The following is a 25,386-nucleotide window of genomic DNA, read 5'->3' on the forward strand; positions in this document are numbered from 1 at the left end:
GAGCCTAAGGACTGATAAAGTTATTGTCTGTGACACCACCCTTTTCCATGTCATCAGTTAATCAGAGAATTGTGCCCTAGATGATTACATACCCTGTACCTCACCTCCTTCACCTGGCTTTTTAAAATATTTTCCAAAACCCTTCAAGTATCTCGGGGCTTTTTAGGGCATGAGTCACCCACCTCCTTGCGTGTCCCTGCAATAAAACTTTCTCTGCTCCAAACTCTGACATTTCGGTTTGTTTGGTCTCACTGTGTGTCAGGCACATGAACTTAGGTTAACACATTGTCTGAGTCTTTTAAGTGATTTAGCAAAATAGTATTCTCACTGTGGACTGGAAGTGTGTATTCAAAGTCTGCAAGTTGAGCATTATGTCTTATTTGGTGGGAATTTTTAGGACTTCAAGCTCAGGAGGCAGCATCTCAAGTAACTCTGAGAACTGCTGCAAGGAGGCAAGCAGAAAGCTAGGATATATGAGTTTTCCAACAAAAAGCAAGTAGTAGAAACAAAAGATTACTGGTAATTAAAGAAAACTAAAAACCTCAAGGAATTTATCACTTTTCTACTCATGGGGAGCTGCAAGAGTCTGGACTCACCGAAATCATTCTTTTGATTTGCACCTCAGGTATCTGGTACCAGTATCCTGTGTTCTCACATCCAGATTTTCTTTAGGGCTCACCTCAGAGAGTGGCTGCAGTCTGATGACTACTAAATAGCAGCTATTCTTCTCTGCTGAGTGCCCTTAGGCTCCCCAACTTACAATTGGCTATGGCTGCAATTGCTGATTACTGTGACATCCTCTGTTTACTGATATGGCAGAAAATATTCTGTTTATCACCACTGTTCCCAAAGCTATCAAAGGGTTAGAAGGAAAAATCAAGGTCCACTGATTCTTTAGAATTTTCAAAGCAGCAGCTAAATTTTGACCTGAAAGTGAAAAGTCACTGAGTTATGTCCAGCTCTTTGCGACCCCATAGACTACAGTCCATGGAATTCTCCAGGCTGGAAAACTGGAGTGGGTAGCCTTTCCCACTCCAGGGGAGCTTCCCAACCCAGGGGTCAAACCCAGGTCTCCCACATTGCAGATGGATTCTTTACCAGCTGAGCCACAGGGAAGCCCAAATTTTGATCTGGTTTTCTCTAATTCAAGCTCTCATTGGCAGCTCCATCTCTAAACTTACTCCTTTCCAGCATTAAAGTTTTGTTTATTTTGTTTTATTTTTTCTTCTTGAGGCATCCACGGATGATCTGAGAGGTAATTCCCACCCCAAACCTTCCTACTGGTACATCTGATACTGTTCGTCCACAATTAAGATTTTTTCACTTAAGAATGTAATATATGAAAGTGAAAGTGTTAGTCACTCAGTCCTGTCTGATTGTTTGTGATCCCAAGGTCTGTAGCCTGCCAGGCTCCTCTGTCCATGCAATTCTCCAGGCAAGAATACTGGAGTGCACTGCCATTCCCTTCATGAGATCTTCCTGACCCAGGGATCAAACCTGCATCTCCTGCATTGCAGGCAGATTCTTTACCGTCTGAACCACCAGGAAAGCCCAGGAAAGGCTTTCTTGACCACCAGGGGGCGTCAAAGAACATAATATAATGGAGTGTAATCCCTGGACTCTAAATCCCACTTCACTACCTAATATTTTATGTCTTTAGTAAATTATTTAACGTCACTGTGATAGACCTTTCTTGGCGTAAAATCAGGACTGCTATGTGCATTGTAACAGATAACAGTTGTAAAGATAAATCTTGTGCTTTATCTTTGAACATTAATTTTTTAAATGCATTGTGGCACTTTTACATAGTATTTCAGCATCAATCAGGTTGGTGTTTGATGATTTCTCTGGTACCTCAATTGTTTAACAACCAGATTTTTAAGTTCAATAGTCTGAAATTTATATCCTGTTTAACTTTTCCTCAGAGAAAAACATGTGTGCGTTTTTTTACAGTCCAGTCTACTATGAAATCAGAATACATTTGCTACTAAATGAGATCCATTTTATTTTCCCTATATGTTTTTCTATATTTCCCTATATTTTATTCTGTGTCCTTTCTCAACTCTTTCTCTGGAGGAAGGAGGAGTAGGTGTATTCTTGAATGTGAGGGAAGGAAGATAAAACTTCTATTCCTATTTGCCTCTTTCTTTCTGAGCTGATAAAAGCAAAATAGCTAAGTAAATAATAAAACTTCTAATCAAATTTCAAACTTACATATCCTCCTAAAAAATGTTGGAATGTAAATTTTTACAGCCAATATGGAAAGTAGCATGGAGGGTTCTCAAAAAAAATTAAAAATATAATATAATCCAGCAATTCCATTTCTGATTATATATTTGAAGAAAACAAAAACCATAACTGAAAAAGATATATCCACCCCTATATTCACTGCAACATTATTTATAATAGCCAAGATGGAAAAATGGATAAAGAAAATGCACACACACACACACACACAATGGAATATTATACAGCCTTAAAAAGAAAAATCTTGTCATTTACCACAACACAGATGAACTTTGAGGGCATAAAACTAAAATGAAATAAGTCTGGCAGAGAAAGATAAATGTCATGTAATCTTACTTATATGTGGAATTTAAAACAAACAAAAAAAAAAACACTGAACTTATACAGAGAACTGAGATAAAAATGGGTGAAAGGGGATCAAAAGGTACAAAATTCTAATTATAAAATAATTAAGTCGTGGGAGTGTCATGTACATCGTGGTTCCTGTAGTTAGTAAATCTGTATTGCATATTTGAAAGCTGCTGAAAGAGTACATCATTAAAGTTCTCACCATAAGAAAGAAACCATACATCACACAGACATGCAAATTCACAGAAATTTTCTCCAGAAACTTTATTCAACAGAAATTATAATAGCTTGCAAAGTAGAATGTAGGAGACACATTGTTAAATCATTCTGGTTTCACTTATCAGTATGGTGATGCTATCAAGATATAAAAGAAAATTGAAATAACCAGTTTGCCAAGCAATATGCTCACCACTCCTGTCATCTCCATCAGACATTAAGGAATGATATAACTTCAACTTCAACGGTCATATCTGTGAAACTAAGGACAGTATACAAATGGTTGACTTGTGGATAAAGAGAAAACATTTGAAATATCAAAATAGCTTGCTGGCTGGCTATGACGCTCCAACTTTTGATCAGCATGGCTGGCAAGTTTCTTCGTTGACTGACTCTCTTCAATCACCGCCATATCCTACAGGTATTATCCTTGCTGCCTAATAAAGTAAATTTCACCAAGTTATTTTTCTTTTTTTTACTCATTTAACTCTCTCTGTGTTTACAGGTTAACATTTTCTGGGTCGTTGTGGATGATCAACGTGCTCAATGTGCTAGCTCCTGGGTGTCCAGCTGCAGAACCCGTTAGCAGTTCAGGTGTTTGGGGAGAGGGGATCTTTTTGTTTGTCTTGCCCATTGGTCATAAGTTGGGCAAGTTCACATTCTACTCCCTTCTGCAAGATTCATGGCATTTTAGGGTTAGAGAGGACCCTAGCATGTCACCACACCACCCACCCCTCTGCTTATCCCCATCCCGCTTCATGCATCACCACCAAGTGGCAAATATGATGACTTGGAACATCTCCAGGTTTGAGTGATCAATTTATGAGGAAGCAGCACATTCCACTTTGGAATGTTTCAAAATTACAGTGGATTTTTCTCATCAGTCAAAATGTGAAACTCCTGCCCTCCCCACGACAGCAACAGACACTCTTCCAAAGCAGCCTTGATACACTCCTCCCCCAGGGACCCCATCCACATTCGTGCCCTGGGAATGGCAGCCCCAGTATGAAGCACTGCTGGGTTCTGTTGGTTTTTTCCACCTCAGGTGCCAGGCATGTATCATCAATACAAGCAGTGTGGGGGCTGCAAAAGCCTGTGAAAACTGTACATTGTACCCAAAGGTATCTCATCTTTTTGAAAGTGTCCTGACCACTCTGGACAGTTTGCTTCCATTTTGTGATTCTAAACCCTCAGGCAGTCCACTGAAAATGCATGCAGTTAACCACACCAGAGTCCACCAGGAAAATAGGGCAGATTCATATTCAAACAAAGTGTTCTGCTGATGGCAAGGAAGACATGTCACTTCCCAGTCTCATAAGCACTGTCATAGAGTGGACCTGTATTTAGCATATTGGTGCTTTTATTTATTGATTTATTTTTGGTATTTTTCAGTCACTAAGTCATGACTCTTTGCAACCCCATTGACTACAGCATGCCAGGCTTTCTTGTCCTTTACTATCTCCAGGCGTTTGCTTTGGGAAATACTAAATAAACTAATAATATCTTAAAAGAGCTCAGGCATTTGAAGGCCAGCATTAAAACAAGGCACAAACAACTAATATTCCTTCCCTAAATTCTCCAGGGCCTTCTGTGGATGCGGAAAGAGGTACTGCAGGGCTTGCCCGGCTTAACACAAACAGGGTGGACTAGGAAAGGTTGGTCCTCTGACAAACCAGCCCCAGCTTCAGTGTTCTCTGTCACAACCACTCACATCCTTCATCATCAAGAGAAAGGATTTGATGCTATTTATTATGGTATTGTCTTAGGAATACCTGCATTATAGTAACACTTGCAAACCATAGGCCCAAAGAAAGTAATCTGTAATTTTAGAAATCATCCATCATTAAGTAGAAAGGACTGGAATTTTAGGGCAAAGGCAGAGATTATTCTCAGCACCTTTGAAGTTGTCTGATTAAAATAAATAAAATCAGCCAACATATGAAGCCAAGTTTGCGTATGCGACATTTAACTCCTTAGACCAGTTAAGCAATTTAAAAATTTTCTCAGCACAATGAGAATCATTGAGAGTTGAGCAGATTCATGCCCCTGTGGGTATCCCCACCCCACACTATCATTTAGCACCCTGCTCCCTGCCAGGGTTCCCTCTAGAGGCACCTACTCAAGTTATGCCATATTCTTGGCATTTTCTCCCTTTTCTACAATCTCAATTAACCTGCTCTCAATCCAGTTCTTATGAAACATTGCTGATATAATTCACTCACAATAAATTGTTAATGGTGGAAAAAACATTCAATATGTGCTCTTTCCCCCAGATATTAATGTGTTACAAGGGGACATCCAAGGAGAAAACAGTTTTGCTCAGAGAATAAAGCTCTAATGGGCTGTAAATCCCTCTCTGGAGAACTTAGGTCCTGACTTGTTTTAGTTACTAAGACTTACTGCCATCAACTGAATATTAACCACTTGATGGATGATGCCTGGGGATATGCAGTCAACAGTAAGGCAGGCTACTAAATTCTTACCCTGTCTGGGGCAATCGAAATTCAGGATTCACAAAGCCTTACAGTCAGTGGCAGAGCCCACTCCTGTGGTCCTGCAAAGCAGCTAAAACTAAATAATGGACATAAAATGCACCCAGGTGAGCTAGGGACCCTGGAAGAAGGGTGGGGATAGGAGTGGGCTCCTTTTGGTATTCAGCTCAGAAACTCTAATAACCAATTTGAAAGGAAAGCTGAGTTGATGGGGTCTATTTCTCCCCTACCTGTAATGATTATGTCACCTTTATAGTTGAAAGCACAGGAGAAGATCTCATCCGAGTGTCCCTCAAGAACCTGGAGGCACTGACCAGTCTGAGCATCCCAGATTCTAGCTGTTTTGTCGGAGCTGCCAGTGAGAAGACGGTTGCCTTGGGGGTTGAAAGAAATCTACAGGCAAGCGAGGGGGAAAAAAGAGATCACAGGTTGGTGTAATTTGATTCCCAGTATATTTTTCATCAGTAAAAAGGGGACATCACTGAGTTACCTGTTCATCTTCCCAGCCTGGTACTTATTCTTACCTAGAACAGTTCCTTCAGGGTGGGAAAAAGACTGCAGAGACTAATACATGAAAACTGAAATCTAGACAATGATGTCTGATTGCCTATCCCTCACACACAAGTCTAAGGATAAAGACCACAGCTCCCTTATACTTTGAGTGTTCCCCCACCCAGCTTCTTTTCATTTCAGGAGCAAAGGCTGTTGACATCGACCTCTCCACTCAAACCAAGAGGCAGAGCCCTGGTGTGGATGAGAGCACAAGTCAGAGATCTTCAAACCCAAACCTCGGTGTCACCTCTACAGACCAACTTTCTGTCATCATGAGCGTAGAAATAGTCCTTCAATCTGCGGCACAGAATGCCAGGGTCCGCAGGAGAGGACTTTCTGTGTTGCTACTTAAAGTGCAGCATTTTCCATCCGTGTGGGCTTGAGAGCCCCAATGGGCCAGGCATTGTCACATGGTATGTGAGCAGTAAAGAACACTGTCAGTCCTCAGTTCCTCTGGACATCATGTTTATAACCTTTTCTAAATCATCAGAGGGTGGAGATGTGGGTCACTTCCTCTGTGACTTGATGAGGGCAAGCCCCAAGGTTATGGCTTTTTTCATTACAGTGTCACCAGGGCCCGGCGTGATACCTAGCGTACTGGAAGCTCTCAAAATGAATGAAAGAATACTTTAGCTTGGCACCCCATAGAAACTCCATTACTGGATGGCAATTCAATAGGTAATATATCAGTTAACAAGCATAAAATGCAATAATGTAGAGACTGAGAACTCTTTCTACTCAGACACACACAAAAACATGTGCATTTGTTGAGTGTGCCATGCCAGACACTCAGAAACATAGCTCAGTCTCTCTTCATGGCCTGTTTCCCGTGGCCATATCCCTCATCTCTCTTACTACCAATCTCCCTGGCCTCCCAGCCTAACACAGAGGATGTGTTCTGCAATGTCTCAGAGACCAACGCTGATGGGCAGGACGGCAAGGACCACCAATAGCAGGGGAGCCTGCAGAGACCTGAATCCACTGAGCTGATACATTAAAAAGAAAGAACAATCTCATCTTAGGCACGAGGCCAAGGAATTGGGCTGAGCTGGGGGTGAGAGTCACCGGTCCAAAGCCTTCTCTACAACTTTCTGAGGACATCTCTAAACCTCAGATCACTGAGTGGATGGCCATCCTGCATGGATTAGCTTTTGGGAGGAGTTCATATGAAATCCTAAACTACAGCTTTCAAGTTTCAAGATAGGTCATTTTTAACTTTTTAAGCAGTAAATATTTCTAGGAAATACTTCCTCAATGGCATGTGATCTACAGGACACTTAATATTTGCGGTGCAGCCTGTTCTTTTGCATAATATAAAAGGAGTGTGTTTACTAGAACCAGGAAAAGCACTTTACTAGCTTCTCAATAGCTTTAATAAGTATGCTTTGCTAACTGAAACTTTTTTCTTGGCTGAGGAGAATGCTGTTTTATACTTTCTAAAAGGTTTTAGAAATCATTTTACTAAACTGAGTTTGAGGACACATTTGAAAAGTTACTCTTGAGGGAATTGATTTCTACAAAGAATGAGATAACTGGGCAAAACCTTGGTACTATCAGTGACAACAGATCGATTTATATTAAGCCTGATTCTTATTTTTGAAAATAAATAAATTGCTCCAAATGAGAAAAGCAACTCACCTTTGAAATTTCTCCTTCATGGCCTTCCAGTTTGGTAATACATTTTCTTGTGGCCGCACTGAAAATTCTTGCTGTTCCTTTTTGAGAGGAGTGGAGATATATATAAATTCATCAGAAATGCAGGACTTTGAACCGCATGCCTTGAATTATCTAAATATCTATCCCTCTGACACGTAAGCTCTGTGCTAAGTTTGTCTTCTTGCCTGTGGTGAGAGCCAGACACTTAATACTATAAATGCAAGCTGATCCCCCTACAGGAGAAGAACGGGGCGGGGTGGGGGGGGAGCATCTCTCTAGCCCCAGCTTATTAGAAGAGACACAAGGTTCCAAGATAGATGGAGGTGAAGGGACAAGAATTCAAAAAGAATCACATTTTAAAGAGAAAAAATTGGGACTCACAACAAGTTTTGATGATTCTGATTACCTACAGAAATAAATAGCAAGACTAATATCATACACCAAATATGAGTCTAAGGTTACAGAAGACACAGAGGCCTTCTGAGAGGAGTCAGCAACCACTACTTACAAAGAATGAAGAATAGGTGCTAGCTAGAAAACCTTTTCAACAGAAAAGACAAATAGAATGATGTGTTCCCTGCTTTATATCCAGTACCTAGAAATGCCAAACTCATATTAAACACTCAATAAATAGATGTAGGATGGATGGATGGATGGGTAGATGGATGGATGGATGGGTAGATGGATGGATGGAAATGAGGATGGATGGGTAGATGGATGAAAGATTGATAGATAAATGGATGAATAGATGGATGGATGGATAGATGAAGTGATATAACATTTCTGTAGGATTAAGGAATAGAGTTGTTACATAAGCATAGAAGGATAAAAAAAACAGAAGTAATGAAATTGTTGTCATAAAAAATTAAAATTTATCTGGCCAGGTGAAGGACGCTGTCGCAACACAAAGTATAAAATCAAGGTAAAGTTCCCAAAGATAGGGAATTTTGGTTACTTAATTTCCATTTAGAGAGAAGCAAAATATCTTAATTTTTAACTTTCCTCTCTGACAACTTCAGGAGGAAGTAGACAGAAATTGCTACAGTAGAATTAATATGATTAAAATATAATATTGCTACTTCATTGGGTATTTCAAAAGCTTTAAAGGAAAGTGATCCACTTGTTTTAAGAGTTTGTGAATATGACAAAAATATGCAGCATAGACTAATACATCAAATTTTGCAAAGGTATTTTTAAGTTTCAGAAAACACAAAAGTAATATAGCCTGAAATTGCAATTTTTATAAGATAAAAATATGAATAAGACATCAAAAAAATTCAGCCTTGAGAGTAATTCCAGTGAAGGTGAAAGAGGCAATAAATATAAAGAAACAGATTGTAGCTGCAGAGGCAAGTAACTCTGTTGAATGAAATCAAATTTTAAGATGGGAATGAGGAGCAAAGACCAAAAGTAAATAAAAAATGGCTCTAAACATCAAGACTTCTTAGGAGGGACAGAATGAAAAGAAGTTTACAACACAAACCAAAAGAGAAAGATGTTTTTTGAAAGCAATATGCTATTGAAGAAAGGAAAGAACAGAATCACTGCTGGGGAAAACAGCAGATGATAGAAAGGACAAAACTAAAAGACTTGAACTTATATTTTATTCACTTCCATCCCTCAGCATCCTGATCACTTGTCCCTGCTTATTTCTTCCCCCATACCACTGACAACTCCTGACATTCTACATAATCTAATATTCTATATAAGACACATGTATGGTATTGTTTGAGGTCTCCCCCTTCAAAACATAGCTCCAGGAGGGAAGAGATGCCCATCTCTTTTTCCCATCGATAAATCCTGTGTTCCTAAAAGAATTCTTGGCACAAAGTAGGCACTCCATATATATTTAATAAACAGATTCTTTTGTATAAATGAGAATGATATTTAAAATGAAAAGGGCAGATTCATTATTTTTAAGGGATGATTTTTAAAAGCCAAGATCTGTGAGAAGATGAGAAAATAAGTAGTTAGTTTAAAAAATAAAATTCTCCAGATTCAGGGTGTTTGTATTCCAGGAGGCAAAAAAGACATGTGTGTATGATCAAAGGATCACCTTTGAAAAGTCCTAATGAGTAAGAGAACAGCTTGCAAACATAATTTTGAAGAGACAGTAATGAAGACTGTAATTAAAATGAATCACAGGCCAAATTCTACAACTGATTACAATACAAAGTAGCTACTTAAAAGTATGCTAGTCACAAGGAGCAAATATAGGCAAAGAAGTGAACAGAAACAGCCTAGAAACAGCATTTGATTTTTGCCATAATTTTTTAAAAAGTTATTAAGGAATTTATATAAGCATAATGTAGTCACATATGGTCAGTAAGAGAATTAAACATATGTGTAGCAACATACATGATTATCAGAGAGGTGACTTAGAGTGAAAGCTTGCTCACATTGTCAGGGCAATGACACAGTCATAGAGTAGCAGGACACGCACTCACAGTGGGTGACAGATTCAGAGTCACCTGTGGTTATCACAGAGAGGATGTCGACAGAGGATGGCATCAAGCATGATGGTGTCATGAGGGACATGGTGCAGACATAGTTTAGAATCAAAGGTGATCAAAAGGATGATGCAGATAGAGTGTAGCATCACACATGTTCATCAGAGAGATGACCTAGACACAGCAGAGTGTCACGGATTACCGATGAGAAGATCACAAGGATACAGTTTAGAATCAAGGAGACGAGACAGACATAGTGTAGCGTGATCCAGGACCATCAATAAGATGATTCAAGTGTAAGGTAGGGTCATACATGGCAGTCAGAATGTTGATGCAGACACGGTGTGCAATGTGTGTGTGGTTACCATAGAGATAACACAGCTTTAGTATAGGATGATGTGTGCTTCTCAAGATGGTGAAAAGACATAGGGTAGCATCATACAAGCCATCAAGCAGATAATGGAGACATAGTGTATAGTCATCTGTGGACTGTAGGGAGATAACACATACACAGCGTAGCAACATATGTGGTTATCAATAGATGACACAGATATGTTGCAGCACCATACATGGCCTTCATGGATATGAAGCAAACTGAGTCATCACACACAGTTGTCTAGGAGATGATGCAAAATAGGGCAGCACGCCACATGATTGTGAAGGAAATGATAGAACAAGGTAAAACATCACACTGAGCTTTTGAGGAGAGTACATGCACACAGACATTCATCATGTGGAATTATCAAAGAGAAAAGTCTTACTTTAAAGATCATAGTTATCAAAGAGATAGCATCACATGTGCTTGCTAAACAGACTTTGCACACAGCACCTCATCATTTATGGTTGTCAAGGTGACAACACAATTTTATGGCACAATCTAGGATCATCAGTGAGATAACCAGCAGCATAGTGGCATACATAATTATTTTTAAAGGCTGTAGCTATAGCATAACTTCGTTATTGTCCAACACTTTTGTGACCCCTTGGACTGTAGCCCACCTGGCTCCTCTGTCCATGGGATTTCCCAGGCAAGATACTGGAGTAGGTTGCCATTTCCTTCTCTAGAGGATCTTCCTGGACCAGGGATCAAACCCTCATCTCCTGCATGGCAGGTGGGTTCTTTACCACTGAGACACCAGGGAAGACCCAACAATAACAACACTCATTATTATTTTAAAAGGATGTAGATATAGCATAACTTCATTTGTTATTATCAAGAAAATGATGCAGACAAAGAATAAAATTATACATGTTGTCAAGATGATTAGACAGGGTAGCATCTGACTGTGGTTATCAGTAAGATGACATAGACATAGCGTAGACTCATAAGTGGTACTCAAGAAGATGAGGGGCAGCACAGCATTATATATGTTCATCGTGAAGATTTGCTAGGCATGGTAGAGCAGCACATGTGATCATAAAGGGGAAAATGCAGATTTATTATATCACCATTGGTAATGGTCAAGCTGATGAGAACAACACAGTGTAGCATGGTCATCAGGGAGATGACCCAAGATATACTAATATGTATAGTTATCAAGGAGATGATGGAGATATAGTTTGACATCATATGTGGTTGTCAAGGAGGTGATACAAACCTTCTACAGCATTGCATGTGGTATCAAGAATATGATACAGACACAGTGTAGTGACCGGCATGGACATCATAGAGATGAGGCACATGTCGTTTCTGTCATAGCTGGTCATCAGGGAGATGACTTATAATGTAGACTCACATATATTTATCAAACAAAACATAAATCCCTCCATAAATTAAATGTACAAGCAGGTTACCTACCATCGGCTGAAGCAGTTGCAATAAGCTTTCCAGTGTAATCAAAACAGCTGTCTAGTATTTCATCATCATGGCCTGTTAAGGTTGCCACGCATTTTCCATTTACAGCATCCCATAGCTACAATTAAAAAAAAAAAAAAGAAAAAAAAAGAAATGATGAGGACTCTGACTTCCTCTCTAACATACAAAGATGGCCAGTAGTCTTTATGACATGTTTACAGCTGATTAAAAAAACGGTACCAAAATCATGTGCATAATTTTCACCTTTTATTCATTTTCTTTGATTCACAACCAGAAATGGCAGCCAACCATCTAACAAGGCACACTTTCAACACAGAGAAGATCAACGACAGACTTCAGAATACAAATCTGTCACTATTTTAGGAAAAAAAATCTCAAAGTGCGTGCTTCACTGATGGAGTAGAAGCAACCTCTTTTCATATGAGGGTCATCAAGTGATGCAGAGCTTGATCTAAAACTACAATGCTAAGAAATGAAAAGTACACTCAGATTATAATACATTTAATATACAATCTATATATCTAATAATAATCCTAGAGCATAAGCTCTTAGCAACAGAAACACAAAGGCAGGGAGATGTCACGTTGAGACTTCTTGAAGTTTACTAGCGTTACTTGAAGTTTAATAAATGAATAGAGAGAGAGTAAACAAAGACAATGTGCCTTCAAAAAATAAGATCATTTAGCACAGGGAACTCTACTCAGTGCTCTGTGGTGACCCAAATGAGAAAGAAATCCAAAAAAGAAGGGATACATGTATATGTGTGGGTGATTCACTGGGCTGTATAGCGGAAACCAACACAACACTATAAAGCAAATATTCTCCAATAAAAAAGATCTTTTAATACATTTGAATCATCAAAGCTATTTTACATCATAAATCCTTCACACTTAGAGGATCAGCAACTTGAAACTTAAAAATTACCAATTTTTGGATAAATTAATATCTTAATTTTCTAGCACCTTTAAAACATGTTAATGCTGCCATGAATACTTGACACAGTACAAAGCACAAATATGAGAGTTACAAAGCCCAGGTATTTCTCGAGCTTACCTTGCAGGTTTTGTCCATAGAGCCAGTTAATATCAGAGAGCAATCCCAGTTGAACAAGGCGCTGCTGATCTCAGCACAATGTCCGATTAAGGTATACACCTTCCTACAAAACAGAAACAGTTCAGACTGGTGGAAGATGCATTCATTCAGGATATGTGCACAAAGAATGATGCCAAGTCATCAGTGTACAAGATGAATTTCAGCTTTTACAAAATATCTGTGATGGCTTCACTGTGGCTCAAAAAGAGTGAACTAGGCTCTTAATTTCATCTCAACAAGAATATATTTAAAATTTTAGTCTTAAGTAGGCTTCCCAGGTAACTCAGGTAGACTTCCAGGGTAACTCAAACGGTAAAGAATCTGCCCACAGCGTAGAAGACCTGGGTTCAATCCCTGGGTTGGGAAGATACTCTGGAGAAGGGCATGGCAATCCACTTCAATGTTCTTGCCTGGAGAATCCCCATGGACAGAGGAGCCTGGTGGGCTACAGTCCACGGGGTCGCAAAGAGTCGGACACAACTGGGTGACTCACATAACACACATAGTTAAAATTTAAACAACCCATGATAACAACATCACTTAAGACAGTGCTTCAGAAAGGCACGGATAAAGAATAATAAAGGTAAAAACAAAAAGAATAATAAAGGTAATCTGAAATCCTGGAACTAATTTTACACCAGATGGGTGGACCCCTCTGTAGTTCAGAAACTATCCATCAGTCGTCTAAGAACCCTTCCTTCTCAATGCATCCATCTGAATTGGGATCCCTGAAAACTGACCCCACTATCAAAATGCAGACAAATCCAAGAGTGGAGTTTTACAACACAAATTAGCTAATTTAGTTGACTTCTTAGCAACTAGAACCAAAAATAATTAGGAATAATATTGAAGTTCTTGGACTAAATTAAATTTGGACCATTAGCCGTGATTTTATTTATTCATGATATCCATGCCGACCCTAAAGACAAGCCATTGAAATTTGATTACACAGTACACGGAATAAATAATAGCTATAAACCAGGCTATTGCTAACATTCTCCTTTATGTTGCTGTTTGCCATTATTTGCTCAGAATTCTGAGGAAGCATATATACCACGTAAGTCTGAAAGAGAAAAACAAATTTTATATATTAACACATATATGTGTAACCTAGAAAATGGTACTGATGAACCTATCTGAAGGGCAGGAATAGAGACACGGACATAATGAAGAGATTTTGGACACAGCAGGAGGAAGGACAGAGTGGGAAGAGTTGAGAGAGTAGAATTGAAACGCATACATTACAATATGCAAAACAGAGAGCCAGTGGGAAGTTGCTGAATTAACACAGGGGGCTCAGTTCAAGTGATGCAGAGCTTGATCTGCGATGACCTACAGGAGTGGGATGGGCTGGGGGTCGGGAGGGAGTCTCAAGGGGGAGGAGACACATGTATGAAAGTGAAAGTGTTAGTTGCTCCGTCAGGTCCGACTCTTTGCAACCCCATGGATTTTAGCCTGCCAGGCTCCTCTGTCCAGGGAATTCTCCAGGCAAGAATACTGGAGCGGGTTGCCATACCCTTCTCCAGGGGATCTTGCCGACCCGGGAATGAAACCCAGGTCTCCTGCACTGCCAGCAGATTCCTTACCATCTGAGACACCAGGGAAGCCTTATGGCTGACTCATGTTGTAAGGCAGAAGCCAACACAATATTGTAAAACAATTATCCTCCAATTAAAATTAAAAAGAAATATCATTAAAGAATGAACTGATTTGCTTCCAATGTGTCCTATTCCTATGAAATCCAAGGCACAGTTAACAGGTTTAATATTAAGCTGATCAATAGCAAGTATTTTCTTAATCTTCTGATCCAGGTTTAAAAAAATTCTTAAAAATCAAGGATACCTTCCAGTATCAGCATCCCACACTGTAGCCATGTGATCAAAAGAGCCTGTGATGATCCTGTTTCCTGATGTGTTAAAGGACAAGGAGATGATTTCAGCTGAGTGTCCCTAGGAAAAGAGCAGATATCAACATGCATACCCGTAAATAAAACAATTTCTACCCATGTATCACATAACAGTTCAAAAGAAAGCGCTACACAAAGGCAAAGCTCTATAGGGAGAAGAGAGATTAGCAGTTGTGGGGTGGGAATAAAGACTGTAAGCCAAGGACACAAGGGTTTTTTGAGGGGTGTGGGGAGTAATGGAAATGGTCAAAAACTAGTGTCTAGGTGATGGTTGTGCAATTCTGTAAATTTACTAAAAATTGAGGAGATCCAACCAACCCATGCTAAAGGAAATCAGTCCTGAATATTCATTGGAAGGACTGAAGCTGAAGCTGAAACTCCAATACTTTGGCCACCTGATTCGAAGAGCTGACTCATTTGAAAAGACCCTGATGCTGGGAAAGATTGAAGGTGGGAGAAGGGGACGACAGAGGATGAGATGGTTGAATGGCATCACCAACTCAACGGACGTGAGTTTGAGTAAACTCCGGGAGTTGGTGATGGAAAGGGAAGCCTGTTGTGCTGCAGTCCATGGGGTCACAAAGAACCGGCCATGACTGAGTGACTGAACTGAACTGAACTGAAACTATTTTACAAAAAAAAAGAGAAAGAAAAGGATACGTGTTTCAAAGGACTTCATTCATACTGTTGTGGAAACGCTAAAAAGGTCTGTATGCTTTATGGGCTAATTTTTTTTTAAGTCTTACTCAGCTATCTCCAACTGTTTGCGATCCCATGGACTATGGTCCTCCAGGCTCTTCTGCCCCTGGAATTTTCCAGGCAAGAATACTGGAGTGGGTTGCACTTCCCTTCTCTAGGGGATCTTCCCGACCCAGAGATTGAACCCAGATCTCTTGCACTGCAGGAAGACTCTTTACCATCTGAGCCACAGAAAAGCGCCCTGTATGCTTTATGAGCTAATAATAGGTGATGGGCAAAAGACAAAAAGTTTGCAAAATAAAGCTAATGCTTTAAAAACTAAAATTCTTATAGTGAATTAACATGAAATAGATTAATATATATCTAGTCTTTGGCCTGACTTTCATCTGGATGTCCTCTGGGGTGGATGAATCAAACTGTATGAGACAGTGGTAAGAATGGGCCCCCCTCTGCTGTAGATCCTGCTTGGATGTAGCGCTCGTTTTGCCTAACGATTTCAGTAAATTCACTTAATTACTTTTTTCATAAAAAAAAAGTTCATTTACAAATTAAATTTCTGGTTGATTCCAAATGACAAAGATTAAATGGAGCCGAAAATTAAAATTCTGAGCACACAAACGTATTCCCTGGTGTCAGACAGTGTGCAGAGCAGGACATGGGCCTTTCAAGGCTCTTAGGCGTTTGTCTGAAAGAAGAGGTGGTGAGGAAGCCCAATGCAGAAAACTGATGAAGGCGAAGATGTGAAAAACTATGCTTAATGTAAATAGAACAAGACATTCATTTAATAAAGAAACACTCTTGCTGTTAGTTAAAAGCACTGCTTTTCCTCTCTTTTTCTAGTCTTTTTTTAAACTTCGTTAGAAGAAGTTCACCTATAAAATGGGTTCTATTTTTTAAATCCATTTATAATTCAAAAGAATAGGATAACATGATTTCCCATTTAATTGTTCCCACCTATTGCCACTGGGAATCACCCTTTTTTGTTAGGCTGGGGCGGGAAGAAGTGGAGGGGAGCAGTCAAGAACAGTGCTGAATGGACATGTGGTGGAGACACACAGGACCCCCGCTGAGATACAACATTAGCATCCACTCTTTGGGCAGTCCCCTTTGACCTTGTCACCTCCTGCCACTTGCCCCTTATACTTCAGACTTTGTGATACAGGAAGCTTCTGATTGGAGGTTAGAGAAGAAGGGAGTTAACATTCATCCTTTTAAGAAATCTTCTGGCAGGTTCCTCCAGTTCTGCCTCTTCCCAAAGGTGCCAGCCTCCACGTCCTTTGCTTCTAGCCAGGTAGATGACCATAGGTTTTACGCAATAGCCACGACCTTTTTTAGACTGAAGCTAGTTGAAATAAAAAGCCCATCAGGCTTTTTTATGGGCTTTTAAAAAGCCCAAAAGCCCAGTGTGTCCATTTAAGTCTTTGGGAATAGCCAGCAAACCAACTGAAACACTGTCTTACTGCAGTCTGAAAATCAATTGCTCAAAAACATCTTCTAACTTAGAGTTCATTTTGTAATAAAAGTACAAAAAAAAAAACTCAGGTAAAAGACTTCTCCAAAGGAATAGCTAATGAAAATATAAAGCTCTTAAAGTTATTAACATTAGCAACATACTGTTAAGGTGAACACTTCCTCTCCACTCTGAATGTCCCAGAGCTTGGCTGTTGTGTCCATGCTTCCAGTAGCCACCAATGTGCTTTGAGGATTAAACGACAAACATACCTGAATTACATGAAATAGGAGAGATTTTAGAAAGATAGTTTCAGATAGTTAATCCTACTATAGAGAAGCTTGAAGCTGCCACTCCCTTAGCAGATTCAGCCTAATTCCTTGCACAGATAAGTAGGCAAAACACTAGATATGGGTAGCCATCCATCTGCAGGTTGACCCGGAAGCATTCTCTGCTTGAGCAGAGGCTGCTGTTCTCCATGTCACCCAGCTCAGGCTTGGAGGGGCACTGGTTCCCCTTAGTCACTTCTAGACCACAGAAGGTCAAGAACAAAAGCAAAGCCCACTCCTTTGAGATTCATGCTGTCTGGCTCACTTCCATTTTTGTTTATTTGTTTTCACCTTTTGGCCACACCTCGGGGCATGTGGGATCTTAGTTCCCCAACCAGGGATTGAACCCACACCACCTCCAGTGGAAGAGCAGTGGACCATCAGAGAAGTCCCCCTGGCTCCCATCTTCCTGTCAATCACATCCCCTCACTTGCTTAGGACTTTGGTTATTGGCTTACAGTCTCAGTTCCGAGTCCCCGGTACCCTTCCTGTGGGCCGTTCATCCAACACCCCTAGACCCACGAACCTGGACTCCTTTTCATAATCACCCCCATGGCTACACCCTGACCTTGATGTTACCTCCTCTAGGAAATTCACTCCTGATACACCAATCTTGAGCTCCAGTTTTCCAGTACTTCTGCTTTTTGTCTTCTTCACCAAGCCCAGACCCCTTACCCGCTGCAGGATGACTTCCATCTCATGTAAACCCCTTTGTCTTCTCCTGGTCCATCATGCCCCAGTCAACTGACACCTGGAGAATCACTCTTGCCAGCATGCCCAAAACTCCTAGCCCCCATCTTCCACCTGCACCCTTCACAAATCTCCTAACAACCTATATCAGCCTGGGAATTTATCCACTCATTTGCCAGCCCTACCTCATCACTCAACCAAGGTAGTTTAAGAAGACAGCATGGCAGAAAACTAGTGTTGCTCATTCATGCCTTCCATCCTCAGATGTGACCGTAGTACCATTCCCTACCTTGCCCAACATGCCTCCGACTCAGTACATTCTACCATTCCCTATTCTTGACTCCACTCCCATCTTTAATCCTGCTCATCAGATAACTTTGCCTCCTAACACATCCCTGAAAAAAACTTACCTGTCTGGTGGGAACTTCCTCCCCTGACCCTCACTTTCCTTTCCCCTAGTCTCAGACTCAGAGAGATTGCTGTCATTTTAAGACACTGCATTCCCTGTGCTCCACCGGGAGATGATCTCACCAACTTTCCTTTCACTCTAAACTAGATCCTTCCCAATAGCCTATAAACATGCTTGAGTTCTTCCCATATGAAAACAAATTCTCCCTTGACTCTATCTGTTCCTTTTTAAACTAACTTGATTTCCCTTTACCACTAAATTCCTTGGAAAAATAGTCTACCAACACTCGCTTCCCATCTTCTCTACTCGGACCACTCTGGATAAATGTCCAGTTGAGAGGCTTGGTTGGTCTTGGTCATCTCACTTAACCTCCCTGAGGTTCTTGATATTTTCTTCCTTCTTGACTATTTTGATAATGCTCTGCTTTTTTTCTCTTACTTCTTATCTCTTTTGTTGTATCTTTTCAAAGTTTCTCTTCTCCATCTTCCCAGGATCCCACCAGTTTTCTCCTCATTGTCTACCTTTCCCATTGGGAACTTTTCAGTTGTTTGGTGGTTTCTACTGCCACTCCGGAGAAGGCAATGGCACCCCACTCCAGTACTCTCGCCTGGAAAATCCCATGGACGGAGGAGCCTGGTGGGCTGCAGTCCATGGGGTCGCTAAGAGTCGGACACGACTGAGAGACTTCACTTTCACTTTTCACTTTCACACATTGGAGAAGGAAATGGCAACCCACTCCAGTGTTCTTGCCTGGAGAACCCCAGGGACGGGGGAGCCTGGTGGGCTGCCATCTATGGGGTTGCACAGAGTCGGACATGACTGAAGTGACTTAGCAGCAGCAGCAACAGCATCTGCCAGCCAGATGCCAGTGACTCACACATCCGTGTCTTTTATCCAGACCTCACTTCTCAGCTCAGCCCCAAAATGCCATCTGCCAAATGGATGCCTCTTTTTGGACATCACACAGGGAGATTTTAGCACCCTGTCTAAGACATGCAAATCAAATGAAGAAACCTGTTTCTCTCTTCTGCACAGACTTGGTGAATGGCGCTGTCAGTTGCCCGAGTCTGAAATCAGGAAATCATCCTAAATACTTTCTTCCTTCAGGCCTCATATCTCCCTGGTAACCCAGTCTTACCCCTCCCACCCCTTACCTTCTCTCGCATTCTTCTCACGACAGGGCTTTGATATCTCTGTTTGCATACTTACCAGATCCCCACTGGCTCATACTTCCCATATCATCCTCCCCCCATGTCTCCTTCACAATGGCAAAAGAACCATCTTCCCCAAATGCAAAAACTGACCATAACCCCCCTCACGTGAAAATTCTCAACAGTGTGGCAATATCTCCAGGATAAAGTCCCAATCCCTTAGCACAGCATGTAAGACCCTCTATAAATCTGCAGTGTAGCCTCTCTTGCCTCGCCTACTTTCATCACGCAAAGACTGGGACCTAGCTTTGCAGGTCAACACATATGCCAAGTCACTGACACCTTTAGCCCAGACAACTGGGTAACACCTGGGTTCCCTGCCCATCACCTCTGACTGTGGGCAGGCAATGCTTACAAGTGTGTATCTCCATATAAGCACTTTCTGTGCAGTGAAGCTGGGGGAGTGCTGCTCTGGATGCTCAGCCTCCTGCGTTCTCAAGCACGTACCATGGTTACACGCCTCCTCTGGGCATTTGTTGGTACAGCTCACTCTGCCCGGAACGCACCTACCACTTCTCTGCAGAGTCTCCCCTGAATACCTCTCCTGGCCAAGGAGGCTTGGCTATTCCCTCTGTGCTCTCACTGAACTCCACACCAACTTCTAGCCCATCTACAATACATCTTTGAACTTATCCATGGGCACCTCTACTCCCTCTAGGAAACTGCAAAATCCCCAGGGCCCAAGAACTGCAATTTGACCCCCCCACACATAGACCAGGGCTTCACATAGTCAGTACTTAGCAAATATTCACTGGGTTGATGTCATTGATCCCAAAATCTGAATGTCTTCCTAGGAACTATTAAAAAAAGGAAAACCTTCAAAATTCCAAGGGAGTATGGAAACACGGCCACACTATAAAAATGAAGATTGTGTCTTTCTTATGACCTTGTGTGAGCTACTTAAGCTCTGTATACCTCAGCATCCTCAACTGAAAAATGGAGAAATAGCTACCCCTTAGAGTTGTTATGAGGAACAACTAAGCTAATATACATAAAAAAGTTGTATAATTTTTCACTGCAACATCCCCAGCAAAGTACCTTCAACATAGCTCTTGTTGGATGAAAATACAATAAACATGAAGAATGAATATAAATAAATTTTACTCCTAAAATAAGCAAACTCTTTAAAAGCCATCAGTTGTTCCACAGGGTGCAAATGATCTCACTAATTGTTGTAAGACATTTAGCACAGAATTAGTTAAGGACGAGGGCTTCCCAATAGTGTAAGCAATTTAGAGTATCAAACCACTTATGCAAATCTGAGTTCTAATTTCATCCAGGAAACAGTCAGCTTAGATATTTTAGGTGGTATAAAAAAGTTATTTTAAAAGCTATTTTAAGAAGTTCACCAACCCTCAATCAAGCCAATTCTCTAAAGACAAGTCAACAAAAAAGACATCAGATTGGATATTGTATTCATATACTTATCCCATTATTTTTAGTCAATGCAGGATATGAGTCTTTGACAGTATCTGCAAGATATTAAAACTAGAGTAGCTCGTGAATGATATAAATACTATCATATATAATATAGAGAAATTTAAAATAACAGATTTTTAAATTAGTTGTAAAGATATAGCAACTACTTTTGCAATGGAATCCTAAAAAGAATGCTCCCTTTGGCAGCACATATACTAAAATTGGAATGTAATCTTAAAAAGAAATAACAATGATGTGAAGCCCCAATGTAAACTCGTCACTTGCAATATATGTGCTACCCTGGTGGGAATGCTGACAATGGGGCATGCTTTGGAGGAGAGGAGGAGAAAGGTATGGGAAATTTTTGCACTTTTCACTCAATTTTTCTGTCAGACTCAAACTTCTCTAAAAAATAAGATCTACTGAAAAAGATAAAAATAAAAAAGTAAAACAAAGCAAAAGCAAAAGGAATGACAACATAAAAATAAAATGAAAATATAATAAAATAAATATACTCACTATTTCTGCTGTATGACCCCTAAAGGTATGGTAACATTTTCCAGTTTCTACACTCCATAGTTTACAAGTCTTATCAAAGGACCCAGTGGCAATTTTGTCACTAAGATTTAAAAAATATATACACGGAATTTGAAAGCAAAATCAATCACAGTATTTGATACACAGAATTAAGACAAGATATTAATACACGGATCTCTATTTAGAAATCTACTTCACTTTTTATACTTCAATAAAATTAATTTTAAAAAATAAATAAGTAATTTATTACTCAGTAATTTATTTACCCTCAAGAGTCCTGAGGGTGGGAAGTGCCCCTTTCCACCCCACCCGCACAAAAAATTTTATTTCACTTTTAAAATAATAAGCAATCCAGTAAATCAACTATACTCCAATATAAAATAAAAATTTTAAATAAGCTAAAATAATAAGCAATCCTGTATCTGTTGCAGTGAAAAAGAAAATAATATTCTAATCTTTGAATAGTATCTCTTTATGTGTTCAATTTTAAATATTTTACATTTTAAATATAAATTGTGTTTAAGATTGCAATAATTTTTTCATTAATTAAAATCATAAAGGATTTAGTTTAGAAAATTACTAACAAGTGGAAATTAATAATGTGTAATATGGTTGTAGGAATATGGAAAAATTCTGTTAGATATACTGAAGACAGTAATATCAAATTTAAAAGAAGGAAAATGGAAAGATATAAATCCAATTAAATATGTGCCTAGATAAGGTTTTGAGAAGTTAGACAGTAAGTGTCTCCTTGAGAAAGTAAAATCTGTATTTTTCCAATTGTAAGGTCTTTAAAGAAGAAAGAGGATTTGGAGAGGAAATAAGATAATGACTTCCGTTCCTTTCAAGCAAGAAGCTTCACACATTTAATGTGGATCAGGGCTACTGATCAACACCCAACAAGTAAGAGTAAATTAGCCTGTTCAACCCTCAACCAGGGAACTAACATCTTTTCCTTTACCCTGACCCCTGTCTGTCTTTTGTACTAATAGCAAGTCATCAAAAGTTCACACAGTTGGGCCATCACTTGCAGTGCAAGCTCACTGTTCAAAAGTGTAGGAAAGTGTTCATTTTACCCCATCTTCAACAATGTTGCTGTTCAGTTGCCCAGTCATGTCCAACTCTTTGTGACCTGGATGGCAGCACGCCTGGCCTCCCTGTCCCACACTGTGTCCCAAAGTTCGCCCAAGTTCATGTCTATCTCATCAGTGACACCATCCAGCCGTGTCATCCTCTGATTCCCTCTTCTCCTGCTCTCAAGTCTTCCCAGCCTCAGGGGCTTTTTCAGCGAGTCAGCTGTTTGCATCAGATGATGAAAATACTGGAGCTTCAGCTTCAGCTTCAGCATCAGTCCTTCCAAGGGGTTTTCTGGGTTGATTTCCCTTAAGATTGACTGGTTTGATCTCCTTGCTGTCCAAGTCCCAGCACCACAGTTCGAATGTGTCAATTCTTTGGCATTTTGCCTTCTTTACAGTCCAGCTCTCACAGCCATACATGACCGCTGGGAAGACCATAGCCTTGACTATATGGACCTTTGTCAGCAGAGTAATGTCTCCGCTTTTCAGTACACTGTCTAGGTTTGTCATTGCCTTCCCGCCAAGAAGAAAACGTCTTCTGATTTCATGGCTACAATCACTGTCTGCAGTGATTTTAGTGTCCAAGAAGAGGAAATATGTTACTACTTCCACCCTGTCCCCTTCTATTTGCCATGAAGTAATGGGGCCAGATGGCATGATCTTACTTTTTTTAATATTTAGTTTTAAGCCGGCTCTTTCACTCTTCTCCTTCACCCTCATCGAAGAGGGTCTTTAGTTCCTCTTCAACAAAATGGTGTGTAATTTATTAACATCTTAATTTTTGCCATTCAGATGGCCAAAACATAAAAATAATTTTAAAATTCATATTTACCTAGTTGTTGAGTATGTCTATTCATATTTTTTAGCTATTTTTCTAATGTGTTGTTTCTATTTATTTGTAAAGGAGTTCTTTACATGTTCTCCATAATAACTCTTTGTTGCATATATTACAAATTTTCTCACAGTGATCACTTGACTTTTATGTATTCATTTTTAAACATACATATGTTAAATTGTCTGTACTGAAGTCCATCCGTCTTTTCCTTTGTAAAACAAAAATGTAGGGGTCCTATGGCCCAAAATACATATCCCCCCAAAAATTATAAGTGCTCAGCACAGCTGCAGACTTTATAATTATCCAGACTAACTCTAATGCCTTGAATCTCTCCTCTGTTCTCAGTCCCCCCACATGGTTTTCTGTGGTCTCTAACACGAAATGAAAAGAGGGTCCTTTCTACAATGTCTTCTCTAATTTTTATAATGGTCTCATCTACAACTTCATTTAGTAACAATTTTTTCAAATATTTACCTTATCTGTGTTTTCATAGGAGACAACAGCTTTAATTTCACACATCATATTTCACTATCTTAAGCAATATCGAATTAACTTAGATTATTACAAATTAAAAGCACAACCCCCCACAAGCAGGTTTGTGGACAAATACAACTAACTCTTGATAAGCTGAAAACATCCCTAGTGGAAAAAGAAGTTAAGGGATAGACTAGTTGGATAGACTAGTTGCTGCAGGCATTCAGACAACTATAGGTGTAAGTAGTACGTCATTCAGAAGGATAGAGGACCTTGGTAAGATCTACTGAATGGGTTAACTAGAAGTTAGCTTAAAAATGGTTCTACTGCATTTTGTACTGTTATTTAGCGTGTCACTATACACGGTTTTCTACCTGATAAGACTATAATTTAACTTCTACACAAAGTAAACCGTGTTATGCATGCACAGCCCCTCTCTTGTGGTCCAGGGCTAGAAACATCAGCAGGAACTTCCGGTCAGAGTTCATCTTCCAATCAGAGAACTTCCAATGGCAGAGAGTCAATCCTGCATCAACGGGAACTCTTGCTCACTGCTCTACTACTGTGTGATCCTAGGCGGCGTGCCTGAATTTTATCTATGTTATATGAGGCCAGTAATACCCATCCTAAAGCTACTTTGAACACTGAAGAAGATATTTAAATTATTTTTATTTTTTATTTTATTGTTGGAGTATAATTGCTTTGCAAAGTTGAATTCATTTCTGCGTACAATGAGGTGAATCAGCTATATGTATACATATGTCCCCTTCCTCTTGAGCCTCCCTCTCACTGCCCCATCCCACCCCTCTCGGTCACCACAGAGCACCAAGCTGAGGTCTCTGTGCTATACAGAACACTAGCTATCTATTTTATACACTAGCAGTCTATTTTATACACTAACTATCTGTTTTATACACACACAACGCTATGCTCCCAATTCAGCCCATCCTCCCCTTCCCGTGGTGTCCATATATGTCTGCATCTCTATTCCTGCCCTGTAAATAGGTTCATTTGTACCATTTTCCTAGATTTCATATATATGCCTTAATATGCAATATTTGTTTTTCTCTTTCTGATTTACCTCACTCTGTAGGACAGACTCTAGGTTCATCCGTACCTGCAACCATCCCAGTTCACTTCAGTCGTGTCTGATTCTTTGCAACCCTATGGGCCATAGCCCACCAGGCTCCTCGGCCCATGGGATTCTCCAATTAAGAACACTGGAGTGGGTTGCCATGCTCATCCTCAGGGTTTTTCCTGACCCAGGGATCAAACCCCTGTCTTTTCCATCTCCTGCATAGGCAGGCGGGTTCTTTACCACTAAAGCCACCTGGGAAGCCCTAGGTTCATCCACATCACTACAAATGACCCGATTTCATTTCTTTTATGGCTGAGTTGGGCTTCCCAGGTGGCGCTAGTGGTAAAGAACGCACTTGCCAATGCAAGAGACATAAGAGACATGGATTGAATCCCTGGATTGGG

General features: G+C 40.1%; 1 protein-coding gene across 1 annotated transcript in view; it reads right to left on the reverse strand.

Moving 5' to 3' along the window:
• Positions 1-2,834: 2,834 nt before the first annotated feature.
• The window catches only part of DAW1 (dynein assembly factor with WD repeats 1), a 69,779-nt gene continuing 47,227 nt past the window's right edge, over positions 2,835-25,386 (reverse strand). Inside the window, exons 6-13 of the mRNA XM_043445378.1 lie at positions 21,502-21,601; positions 17,089-17,196; positions 14,712-14,818; positions 12,831-12,933; positions 11,760-11,874; positions 7,494-7,570; positions 5,534-5,696; positions 2,835-3,248 (exon numbers count right to left, since the gene is read on the reverse strand). Of these exons, the coding sequence (XP_043301313.1) occupies positions 3,214-3,248; positions 5,534-5,696; positions 7,494-7,570; positions 11,760-11,874; positions 12,831-12,933; positions 14,712-14,818; positions 17,089-17,196; positions 21,502-21,601 (808 nt within the window). The 3' untranslated portion in view covers positions 2,835-3,213. The remainder of the gene's footprint in view (positions 3,249-5,533; positions 5,697-7,493; positions 7,571-11,759; positions 11,875-12,830; positions 12,934-14,711; positions 14,819-17,088; positions 17,197-21,501; positions 21,602-25,386) is intronic.

The sequence above is a fragment of the Cervus canadensis genome, chromosome 24 (assembly GCF_019320065.1).
Source record: "Cervus canadensis isolate Bull #8, Minnesota chromosome 24, ASM1932006v1, whole genome shotgun sequence".
Lineage (NCBI taxonomy): Eukaryota > Metazoa > Chordata > Mammalia > Artiodactyla > Cervidae > Cervus > Cervus canadensis.